The 12,359-nt window shown below is 47.3% G+C and overlaps 2 protein-coding genes across 4 annotated transcripts in view; one reads left to right on the top strand and one right to left on the bottom strand.

The window, feature by feature from the left end:
• Positions 1-261: 261 nt before the first annotated feature.
• On the bottom strand, positions 262-4,376 carry LOC119703820. Its single transcript, XM_038144214.1, has 2 exons — positions 3,517-4,376; positions 262-2,241 (listed from the first exon to the last, which is right to left on the bottom strand). Exon 1 carries the CDS (start codon positions 4,338-4,340, stop codon positions 3,540-3,542), a length of 801 nt encoding a protein of 266 aa, XP_038000142.1. The 5' UTR covers positions 4,341-4,376; the 3' UTR covers positions 262-2,241; positions 3,517-3,539.
• Positions 4,377-4,429: 53 nt separating this feature from the next.
• LOC119703819 (BMP/retinoic acid-inducible neural-specific protein 3) overlaps positions 4,430-12,359 on the top strand; it is a 198,375-nt gene continuing 190,445 nt past the window's right edge. Inside the window, exon 1 of one of the 3 annotated variants that reach the window (XM_038144213.1) lies at positions 4,430-4,637. In XM_038144213.1, coding sequence (XP_038000141.1) covers positions 4,570-4,637 — 68 coding nt within the window. In that variant the 5' untranslated portion in view covers positions 4,430-4,569. Of the gene's footprint in view, positions 4,638-6,798; positions 7,826-12,359 lie in introns of those variants that run through there. The other 2 variants (XM_038144211.1, XM_038144212.1) reach the window with 2 other exon arrangements.

The following is a 12,359-nucleotide window of genomic DNA, read 5'->3' as shown; positions in this document are numbered from 1 at the left end:
TTCTTTTGGAAGTCGGACCCCACCATCTGGGAATACTCCTTTCTGGGGTACATCCTGAGAAAAACTAACTCACAATAGCGTATAGAATTGTGACGTGAAAATTTGGAATAGAAACTGCTGAAAAAAGCTCATGTGCACCCCTATAAATATCTGTACGCCCCAACCATCGGTGTGCAGTTGGAGGGAAAACTTCCCCCACTGTACCCAGCGCTGTTTTGCTCATACTTTACCACATTAATTAATAAATTGATTGCTGCTTGAATATTGGCCTAGTCAAGCTTCTTATTTATAACAGAGCTGCTGCTCTGGAAGGTAAATGTTGTAAATGACACATCCTCCTCCCCAGTCCTCCATCCCCACTTAGCTTTTGTCTCTGAGCTGATGTCATATGCTCTGGAATGTCCATTTGGTCAGTCTGGGGCAGCTGGCCTGGCATTCCCTGGCAGAGAATGTTGAGAGACAGAGTGGAGCTGTGCCAGCCCTGCCCAGCAGCAGCCAAAGCTGGTGTGTTATCTGCTCCTCTCCAGCTCCCAGGGCCAAGCACAGCACTGAGGGCTGCTCTGGGAGCATGAACCCCAGCCCAGCCAGGCCCACTGCACCAGTGGAGCAGAAACATCTCCTCTGTGACCAGGTGTCTCTGATCTGTGCTAAATATGGCACATTTGTTTCTGTAATGAGCAACTACTGGGCTTGTTTAGATACGCAGGGCAATTTATGGGTGCAAACAGTAGCTAGAAATGAACCTCATGAATATGTGAAGCATTGCTTCCCAAGCAAAATATGAATGCTGGACACAGGCAATTAAGCACTCCCTATGTTTTCTGGATAAATATGCAAATTTGACATTCAAATGAGACTTCTAAAAAAAATTTCACCCAAGTTAAAGCACTAAGAACATAAGCAGTCCAAAGCTTAAGTCTTTTTGCTCCAACTTTAATTGCTTGCCATAATTTCTGTTAAGGGCAAGGCACTTTAGTAGGTTATCATTCTGCTCCTCCCAACTGTTTCAAAAGTCAAGTGTGGTTTCCCCTGACACATCACATAGCGGATGGAATTTTGAGATGGAGAATTTACAGCAGAGTAGCATGCAGGGAATTCATTAAAGCTGGGAGAAGGAAGTCACTGCAAGAAGGTGACAGTATTGTTTGCATAATAGGTTTGCCTGTTGTAAACTAAGGCTAGCTACTGAACTGCCTTAATAAATTACATTCTTCAGTAGTTAAAGAGAAGCACTTAGCAGGTCCTGGAAGAAAGAGGACCAAAAAGTTGATCATACTAAGTAGAAAAAAAAAAATGCTACGGGATAAGCTGTTAAAATGTGTTTACACAGGTATACACTGCTGTTCAATGCAGATTTACAGGACAAAGGACTCTAATGACCCCTAATTCAGGGCCACAAGGCTTTTGGGAAGAGAGAATTTGATGTGCCACTCCTCCCTCACATGATTCTGCTGCAGACAGGGTCCCAGTCTGGATTTAGCATTTTTGGGGTGATGTAAGTTTCTGCCTCGTTTAAGTACAGTTTGTTCCATTGTTTGTGACTTCAGTACTCTGCCCTAAAATGAGATTTTATAATATCATATTTTAGGGCCATAGATTATTAACACCACTGAACAAAAGGCACCATAATCCTCTACAACCCTTTAACTCTGCTTCAGAATGATTTTAGGGGCTCAAGTCAAACTATGGTGGCAATTAGGTCTTGGAGTTGACCAGAGGGAAAGACCTGTGTCGTAATTCCAAAGTAACTTTTTTAACCTTTTGGTAATGGACATAATCTTTTGTGAGCAGCCTGTTCTAGTGGAATGGGGAAAGGGACTGGAATTAGATCATCTTTAAGGTCCCTTCCCAAATGAACGATTCCATAATTCTATGATTCTATGAAGTGAATAATATCAGAATATTCTTATTCTAAAGTGGAAAAGAACCAGAAGAGTTGATACAACCTGAGGAAACCAAGTTGTCCTGCTCTGTAGGTGAAAGGAGGTAGCAGGGAGGGAAAGAGAGCAACATAGTGAAATAAAGACCAGACTATGTCCACTGCATCTCTGGATGCCATGGAATAGAAACTCCACCTTATCATGAAGTGTCTGAGCCAGGGACTAATGAAGTCAATCTCTTTCATTGGGAGGCTGAGGTAGGTCAGACTCAAAATCCTCCTTGGCTGATTTAAGCTCCCTTTGGTGTGAAGGAGCTGCAAAGCAAGTTCAGCCTAGGACACCACTAGAGAGAAGAAGAAACCTGAAGGAAAGAGCAGAAAGGCATTAGCATAGCAGCAAATCTCTTTTTACACATTTTGTGGATCTCAGTCGCACACATGCTATGGCAAGGTCCGGTGGACATTGCAGTACCCAACTCTGCCGTGACGGTGCTGCTGCCCACGGGCTCCCTGGCGCTGCCGATCCATCCCAGGCGCACGCTACGTCTGTCCTTTGTTTTCTGCCAGATTTTATCAGTCTTAGAAAACGGACAGTACCCTTACTAAAGGCCTTGAATGCCAGGTCTATTTGACAGTCATTGCAGGCTTGATGTGCAGCGGTCTTTGTTAAGGAGCGCGCAATATTTACATAAACTGGCTGACCTTTTAAACCTCATTCTGTCAGGAGGAGCTGAAGGGGAGGAGATAAGGGGGCAGAGGAGCCTGTGCTACCTGTTGCTGTAAGAGAAATCATATCCTGAGGCAAAGGGGAGAGAAGGGGGCAGAGGAGCCTTTGCTACCTGTTGCTGTATGAGAAATCATATCCTGAGGCAAAGAGACGTTTGTTTTTATAACTGCGTAAAGAATCGTATCTATATCTACATATTTAACAGCGACTACACTTGAAATGTACACTGAATGATTTTCTTTACAAACCCTACCGTCCTTCCTTCACTCCTTTTCTTACGTCCTCGCTAAAGAAAAAAAATCAATGAAGCCCCAAGCAGCGTAAATCATTGCCAAGATCAGCTCACTCCAAGATTCTTATGCTAAAGAATGATTAGATATGCTGACAGGAGCAAACCAACGTGCTGCCAGAGGAATCTTGGGTTCCTGCGGTTTCCGAATTTTTCCCAGCAGATTCTGGAAACATTAAAACTGCCAGGCTGGCGAACAGACACGAACGCTTCACACTGGTGCTTACAGAGGCAATGAAAGACAAAGAGCTTCTTAATAAAACCCCAGAAATTGCCATCTCTTTTAGAGAGGGCACGGCAGACAGGTGCTGGTGAAACGCTCCATATTGCCTGGCACATCCATCACATAATCTCACGGTTACTGCGCTCACTGATCCTGCTGAGCGTGAGGTGCCACACCGCAGGGATGCCAGAGCTCCGTGCCGGTCTGCACGCCGCTCCCGACACGGACTGCCTTTCAGCTTACCCGTGCTGAGCTCCCAGCCCGACCATACCCAGGGAAAAAGCATTTTTATTAGCCGTGAACGCGTGTCTGTTCACAGCACGGCTGTAGAAGAGGGACCAGGAGAGGGAGGGTGGGGGAACATACATCAAGCTCCATAAATGCTGGACCCCACACACCTTCAAATTCCGCACGCATTCCGCTATGCGAGGAAAGGGTGATTTTTGCACCGAGCCAGGTCATTATTTCCATGCCGAGAGCCTGGAAGCATCGAGAAGCGGGGGAAACGGAGGGGCGATGCTCCGCTTACCCGGGGCAGGAGAGGGACTCGGGTGATGAGGAGGGAAATTTCCGCCCATCCCCTCTCCCCGCAACCGCTCCTGGCCTCGGGTTCGCTCCCAAAATCCGCTTCCCCTCTCAGGGATCTCCGCAGCCCTTCCGCGCCGGGGTCCGGGGAGCAGGGCTGCGCAAAATATGAAATAAAAAGATGAGAAACAAAGGGCTGGCCGAGGGTGGGGACCAGGTATGCTCTTACCCGGTCGGTATCGCCGCCGTGGCTCGCTGGATTGCTGGCGCAGGAGGAGGAGGAGGAGGCGGAGGAGGAGGAGGAGAGGCTGGTGCCGCGCCACCCGCAGCCTGCAGGAGCTGCCCCCGAGCCGAGCCCTGGCCCCGCCGTGCCCCGCACCGGGAGCTGCCCCCGGGAGCCCCAGCGCTCCCCCCAGCTCGGTCCCGGCTCCCCGCGCCCCCTCCGCCCCGAGGGGAGCGTCACCCCCCGGCCGCGGCTGCCGGGATGAGCCCCCGGCGCTCTCCGACCCTCCCGGTTGGCTCCGGCCTCCCGCTCCTCGGTGCGGTCTCGTCTGTGCTCCACCTGCGTGGGCAAAGCCCCTCTCCTCCTACCTGCGGCTGAGATCCCACAATTTGTTATTCTTTTCTCGAGAATCGCTTCCATCACCACCAAAAAAAAAAAAAAAAAACAACCCACATCTACCCCAGCGAATCCCATCCCTCTTCGCAACTCCTCTTGCTATTCGGGTTTGCTTCCCTCTCTCCTCCTCCTCCTCCTTCTCCCCTCCCTCTTTCCCCCCTTTCGGGTTTGGAGCCTGTCTCTGCCCTACACACACACACAGACAGGCACGCAGAGTGTAAATGGGCTGTCACACGCACAGAACCGCTGCTGGTTCCCAAAGTCCCCCCAGCCTGCTCAGCCTTCCTCTAGCTTGAAGCCGCAGATCATGGACTATATGCTCGGAGCCGGGATGCGTTTCATTCACAGCCGCTTCGCCTCCTGCAATTTCACCCGGTGAGTAGGTTTGATTTCGCGTTCAGGTGGCGTGCTTCCAACAGGAAGGGAAAAAAAAAACCCAGCAGGGAAAAATAAAATAATTTTTAAAAAGGAAAAGATAAATTTAAAAAAGTTTTGCTTCCCCTTGTTCCCCAGCGGGCTGGCTCCACTTTCTAAACTCGAAGGAATTAGGAAGCACCAGTTTTCTGCTCACGTTCATTCTCAGCCACCGCGCTGGGCGCTGATTGCAGCGCGCACCGCAGCATCGCTCCCAGAGCCACCGTTCCGCTGCTCATTCATCACATTTTATTCATGTTTCCATCAGGCACGGTACCTGCTCCATTCCCCGGTTAACCCTTGCAGACGGAGCGGCTCCCGTGGGCGCTGGAAGGGCTCAGTGATCCTCCCCGTGCCGGGGGAAGGACGGGATTGCTGCTGGCTGAGACAGCCGGGAGCGTGCCTGAGGAATGGCTGGGAACCTGCGGGGGGAGATCAGCCGCAAAAGTTCATTGCTCTTCCCCATCCCCTGAGGAACTTGCACAGGACTGGGGGTGGGGAAGGATTCTCCAGAAGGGATAGGAAAGGATTTCCAGACCTCAAGCCCTGTCGCATGTGCTGGGAGGTGGCAGTGGCCAGGCGGAGGGGGCCGGGGCTTCTGTCCAGCCGCTGCGGCCGCTCGCTCCTCGCTCTTTCCTCACTTCTCCATCCCATCGCACCTGATTTCATTTATCACTATTTTCGGGCATGCCTGTATTTTTCGCTGGCGAAAACTGGCTCTTGAGGAGCGCAGGAAAACGTATGCCCACCTATGTACCTGCACCTGATGTAGAGGTAGAGCTCTTGGATCAGGTAGGGGCTACTTTGGAAAGAAAAAGAGAGAAGAACCAAGGGAAATAAACACATTACATCTTTAAAAAGGACCAGTGCCTTGAGAGTGCTATTTGTGGTTGATACTTCCAGGATTTCAGTGTCTCTAATTAGCGGCAGAGATCCTCCCACGGTCAGTAGCAGAAGGCAGGGAGGAAACATGCTGTGTCTGACTGGGCTCCGTGTAACTCTGTCATTTGGGTGCAGGATAAGTGTGTGTGTGTGTGTCTGTGTGTGCGCGGTCGTGTCTCCGAAGCAGTACCTGCAGAGATCACCAGGAAGGTGCTCAAGGCTTGCAGGCAGGTAGAGATGCCAGGGAGGAATAACAAGATCTGAATTTATTGCCTGGTGGCATGCAGAAGACGGGAAAGACCAATTCAATGCCGGAGTGTGCCCCCCCCTTGTTCTTCCCTTTTCCCTCCACCTTCCCCCTCCCCGCCCTGCTGCCTCCCCCCTCGGCCGCCAGATTGCTGGCTGATGTCTGGAAAGGAGTAATGAAAAAGCCCCTCAAGCATGGGATCCAAAATCCACCCTTCCACCAGCTCGAAGCCCCCATGCCTACTTATCTCCTTCCAGCTCAGCTCCTTCTCCCGGAGCCTCCAGCAGGTTTTTCCCATTCCCGCTGACTCGCCCCTCCACCTCCTCCTGCCCCGGACCTTTCCAGGAGAGGTGATTAGCCAAATCCCAGACATTTCCCCTGAATTATCCGCCCCTGGCGCTGCTGCTGCCGGGATCCTCCCGCACCCGGCTGCTCAGGAAAGTTTCCGTGCAGTCGTACCCCTCTTCCCTCCCCAGGCAGGGAGTGCGTTTCAAAACCTCTACCTGATTTTTAATCTCTCCCCCCCAACCCCGCCCTGCCCCCTTAAATCTTTAAGAAAGGAAAAAAAAACCCAAAATAAACCAGCAAGTCCTGAGGGATTTATGTTATAGTGGGAATAGCTCAGCCAGTGAGCATCGCCTTGCCGTGCTGCTTAAATGTTACCGCTCTGCAGGAGAGATTTATGTGCCCATCAGCAGAATATTTCCCGGGTTTAAGAGCGCTCGATTTTCCCTCTGCTGACGGGGATGGGAGACGGTAAGACACAGGATGAGGGCAGTGGAGTTGTTTAGCTCACAGGCGCTGTGACGGATGGCAGTAAAACGGTGTCTGGGCAGCAAAAGTGACACAGGTTGGAGCGGGTGGCATTTCTACACTCAGCGGAGGGAGAGGGGATGCACATCAACCCCTTTGCATGCAGCACCGAATAAATCAGTGCAAGTAACGTGGGCTTAATGCAACAAGCGACAGTCAGGCGTGGTAAATAGAGAATATTCCCACTACCCTTGATTTCCAGCATTCCGCACCCCCAGCCCAGCGATGCCTCCTTCTCACACGGGGCTGGATGACTCGGAAAAAACACAGGAATAATGGGCAGCAGCCGGGCGGCTTTTGCTTTGCCGTAGTTGGTTCTTTTGCTTTTTGTACAATACACTGGCGGTGTGGAAATACATCCCGGCCCATTCCTGACAGAACATCCTCCCAAACATTTCTCTTCCCTGTATTTAGATGTCCAGGCTCCCTGCTTGCCCGTGTCTGGCTTCACTGCCAAGGATCTGGCTTCACTGCCTCCATCTCCCCTGAAGCTGTGTGGATCTGGGACTCCCTTTTGGCCGGCAGTTGATGTCCCGATTTCCCATGCTGGCGGTGGCAGACGGACATCCAGGGAGGTGGCCCTGGCAGAGGGAACACCTCTAAGGACGCGTGTCAGCGTCCAGCCTCCCTTCTCAGCCTCCCGGGCTTCATCTGCCCCGCTCCTCTGTGTGTCCTCGGGGCAGGTCCCGGGGGAAGGAAGGGCCGGGGGGCTTGGTGACAAGGCGGAGGTCGGGGGGAACACGCCGCCCTCCCCGGCAGCAGGAGGGGCTGCTCCGGCTCCGGGCGGAGCGAGCAGCGGCAGCCGGGCGGCAGCGCCTGTCCCGCTGCGGGACCCTCGGCTGGCCTCTCCCCATCCTCAGCGGCCGAGGGCAGCTCGTTTTGTGGGGGGAAAGAGAAAACACCCCCCTGCAGGGAGCGGTGCGTGCCCCGCAGCCGCCAGCCCGTGCGGGGCCGCCCGCAGAGGGAGCGGAGGCTTCGCCGCAAAGGGTTAACGCGGGGCTGCAGGGTGCTCCGGGCTGGAGTCCTGTGTGCGCCTCCGAGATGCACCAGCCAATCCTAGGGACAGCAGCCTGAACTAGATGTAGCGTGCTGTAAGGAGGGAGGTGAAGAAAATAGGGTGTAAACTGTCACCGCACATCGCCAGGCGGACCTGCTTCTCGGGCTACGATTTCTTAGAGACTTAGAGAGCACCATGCATTTAAAAAAGGTAAGGGCTTTGTTACCCACAGTCTATATTGTGATTCACTGCCGGATTCGAGTGCATTTTCCACGTAGCTTTCATTTAGTGATAAATTGTGTAGCGCAGAGTGAGGAGAGAGTGGAATGTGGCATGATTTACTGTTCGGGAGCCGTTTTGAAAGACTACGTCAGCTTCGAGTTGTAATGATTTCGTGTAGAGATTAAGCAAGTGAATGCATGTGAAGTAAAGTGAATTCATGACTGGCAGAAAAATGTAATGCGTGTGATAAGAGAAGGCTGTTCTGTTGTAGCAGCAAAATCAGTTACGGATCCATATGAAATGAAGGCTAGTGTGAGATAGACTTGATTTTGAGAAAATGTAAAGTAATTCAGATTCATGTAGCTGACAAGCAAGTCAGTAAAAAAAAACCAAAAACCAAAATAGCTTCATTCCTAGAAAAAATCCCCATGTTTATTAAATACAACATCACAAAAGAATGCTATAAAAAGGAGTGAAGTCAGAGCCTAACAGAGTCTGTATGTGCAGAGATGAGTGACTCTGACACATTAAGTGTACAGAGATAAAGCTAGAGTGGCCCTGCTAACATTTACAGGATATAAGAAATAACTTCAGAGGAGCAATCCGTTTAGATATCAGACTTCACAGACTGCTGTCATTGCTCAACTCCATCCCTACAAGGAGTTACTCATTTTAAATAGGTGCTCTATCAGCTTTACCACAAGACCAGCTTTGGGAACAGAAACATTTGACTGGATCTCCTCCTCTCTGTATCTAAGCATAGCAACAGACCCTCGGTCTCAGATGCTGTTGCAGTGCTAATCAGCAGAGTTCCATCCAGAAACTACCTACAAATTCTTGCCTCCGAGCATTTTTCTCTCCAAGACGTGTATAATTTAAGCAGGGGAGGAATTAAAAAAAGATCTGTGATATTTTCTGTAAGCTGATCCACCTCCAGTGAGAGCGAACCTCCCCAACAGATGCTGAGTTCACTGGAGTTGTGTTTGGGGCGCTTGTTCATGAAATGCTGAAACCCTGTGAGTGAAAATGATAACTAAGAAACATGAAAACAAGCAGCTGAATGTTTTTGCAGAGCTCAGTGCAGAAGGCAGCATTTGTACAACAAGCCAACAAAACAACTTGAGAATCTTCAAGTGATGCAATCCTCCCGTCTCATCCTTTCCTATTTTTTCTACTACTCTCTGAATGCCTTTGTGAAGAATTAATTACAGAAGTCAATTCATTGTTCACACCAACGTGTCCAAAAATTTACTTTTTAGTCGCACGGATTGCAGTGACTTGTCACTCCTCTCAGCCCCAGATAATGAAGTATGGGACTAAAATATTTTTACTTCATTTGTATTAATTCAAAATCATATCTGACTGGGATCAGTCTAAGTAATTTCTTGCTTGAGATGCAACACCCGCTGAAAACAAAAGGAAGATATTTTTACCAGCAAGCTTCTTCTTCAGCAGTTTCTGAAAATCTAAATGGAAAATTGGACGATCAAACCATTTACCTAAGTTTTCCTTAGAAGAAAAAGAGTGGTGGAAGGTCTTAGGTGATAATTTCTGGAAACATTGTTTTCTATCTCTCAGGCATACCTACTGCAGCTCTTAATCCTCCCAAAGCTTCACCTCTCCTCAAAACCAGAAATAAACTTTTTTTTTACTCTCCTGAAACACTAGTAACCTCATAGGGGAGCAAAAATCAGCAGAAATACACTTTGACAAACAGAGCCCAAGTGCTCTTTGAAAAAGGTTGCTCTGAAGCCACTGTCCTGTTAGAGCTGCAGGTAGTACTACAGCCAGTCATTTCATGGGGAAGTAATCCAACCTCTTCCTAATCTCATCCTATGTCAGCATAAGAGAGCATTTTTTAAAAATAAATTTGTGACTACATTCTCTTCATATCATTGTTTTCCTTTTGCTCAATATATGTGTGTTCAGTGAGGGCCTAAACTTGGACACTTCATGGAGATCAGAACGTCCCCATTAACTTCAATAAAAGCAAGATCAATTTCCAAGCCAGTATTTTGGAACCCAAATGGACTTCAGATTTAGAAGGGGAAAAAGTGAGCGTCACGAAGTTACATGCTGCATACTGAGCAGTGGGAGGCTTTGCACATTTATTAAATATTATCAAATTATCAAATATTATTAAAATACTAAAGACCTAAGAATTTGTGACCTGATCTTACATTGCGCTAGGCCTCAGTACTTTTTCATCATTGATAAACCAACATTTTCTGTCTGAAGTTGAGGAAGCCCCACTGAGCTGCAGGTAATCAGCACCTTGTGACTGGAGTCATCATCCTGCTGAAAACTGTAGCGTGAATAAATTTGGTCTTCTAGCTTTGAAGTTACTAATTTATATGTACCACGGTTTGTGTGCATTCACAAATATAGTTTATACATAGACATAAATATGCATGATATGCACTACACATCCCTCCACACCCATGGTCTGTATAATCACTTTTTTGCCCTGGCTCATTCCATGGGAATGATTATTTAGCTCAGTCTGTTTCCTATCTCCCACTGAAAGTCTCCACCTGCTCCGTGTGTCACAAAATAACGTGCTGAGGAGAGGGAAGAAGGACACTCTGCCACATCGGAGCTTTTCAACTTTAACTAATGAGCTTCTCACAAAGGCCACAGATTTTGTTCCACCTTCAGAAGAAGATTGACCAGGCAATATATATTGTTAGCTAAATTAACACTATTAAACTGTAGTGGTTTCTCTCGTAATGAGGTGAGATCGTAAGGCTCGTGTGTCAGATACCTTTACTGTAACAGTTACATTAATGGGGAAAAATTCTGCTGATTTGCAGTAACACCTTCATTGCCACATCCACCAGCACTGATTAATGAGAAAAGTGGTTTGTAAGGCACTTATTATACATTGTCAAGTAAAGGATGTAAATCTGGGGAGTCAGAGCACTGCTCTATATCGTTAATCCCATATTGTTCACGACTCCTGAGAATTCTGTAGGGCTAATTTTGCTCTTTCAGTACTTGTAAATCTACTAGAAATAACAAAAACACCTGGTTAACTGAACATGGACGACCACACTGGAGTCAAATGGGATTGTTAAAATCCATTATTAATGTTACTTCTTAGTATTTTCTTTTTTTCCTTTATTTGAATCTGTTTCTGAGGAGGCTTACCATCACTGGTGAAAAACACTGCTAAATGCTGAAAAACAGTATCATGGATGGAGGCGGCAGCCCAAGTGTATATTTTTATTTCACCTGAAACATTATTGATCCCTATTCAGTAACAACGTGTTGGACAGAGAGAGCACATACATGTTACAACAATTTTAATTTTAATATTGAATAATTCTGTATGGTTTGTACTTAATGAGCCACCCTAAAGGTTAAAACTGCTGTAGTTTAGGGCAGAGATGGTACCCACCTCTTTTTCTCCAGAACATGTAGCTGCTCAGCATTTCTTGGATTAATCCCCTGATTCCTTTAGGTCTGAACCAACATTTCTAAGGAAGATGCTTGTTTAGGTAAAGCAGCACTGTTTATGCAGGTCAAGACTCATCCTGCTGCCAGTCTCTGGAGACTGTGGATTTATTTCACAGAGAGCCATTAGTTGGTGATGTTCTCTTTTTAAGTCACCGCTCCTGTGGGATGTGAATCTGACTCATTGGCTTAAAAAGTAAAAGCTTTAGTAACTACCTAAGTACCCTTTAAGCTCTCTGTTAGCTTGAGTTTATTAGATTGATTCACATTAGTTGAAGACATGGTAGTGGCTTTTTTTTTTATTAAACCACTCTTATTTATAAACCAGCTTAACTTCTTCATGCTTGCTTGTCTTGGCCAGGCAAAGTCTAGAGCATTTTCTCTGTCTTTCTGAAAAAAATAGGCTATAATAAAGAAAACTGATGATCCTCATATTCTGAGATGCTGAAGTGATCTGTAATTCCTCATAAACAGATGTGTGTCTCTCATTCAGCCCTGTGCAGGTACTACTAAAAGTTTCAAGCTCCTCAACATTAGCTTAACAAATAAGTAAAATGGTTTTTACCATTCTACTGGTAAACTTCTACTAAATTCTACTAAATGAGAATGTGTGTTTCTATGAGCTACAACAAGAAACAGTGACAATTTCATACTTAGGTGGTTTCAGACTGGGTCATATCTAAATTAAAACTGTAGAGAGATTGCAATTCCTGCTGCAAACTCAGACTTTCACTCCTTGTAGCATGATGTTCATAAGAAACACATCTTTTAGCAGACAGACTTTTTTTTCCCTCTCTCCGATTTCGCAATTTCTTCTAATCTTGTCAAAAATGAAGTCTTGCAAGGCAGCTTTGGCGCTAGATTTATGTGAGATAGCAGGCTGGCCAGTACACATAACATAATTATTACTTGTACAATCAAGCTTTATCCATCCTGAGCTGCAATTAGCCCCAGACTGGTTTGCTGGAGCTTGAATCTTTGCTCAGTCAGCCATAAAGTGCCTACTCTTGCTATAAAAAATTAATAGCTATAACATGAACATTTAAGAGGATCTGGCTACTGCCCA

The sequence above is a fragment of the Motacilla alba genome, chromosome 8 (genome assembly GCF_015832195.1).
Source record: "Motacilla alba alba isolate MOTALB_02 chromosome 8, Motacilla_alba_V1.0_pri, whole genome shotgun sequence".
In the NCBI taxonomy this organism is placed as follows: Eukaryota; Metazoa; Chordata; class Aves; order Passeriformes; family Motacillidae; genus Motacilla; species Motacilla alba.
This window is presented reverse-complemented; position numbering and strand designations above follow the sequence as displayed.

What these genes read in the sequence shown, in the direction of transcription:
- LOC119703820 (XM_038144214.1), bottom strand. Translation starts at nt 4,340, where the DNA reads ATGGGATTCGCTGGGGTAGATGTGGGTTGTTTTTTTTTTTTTTTTTTG.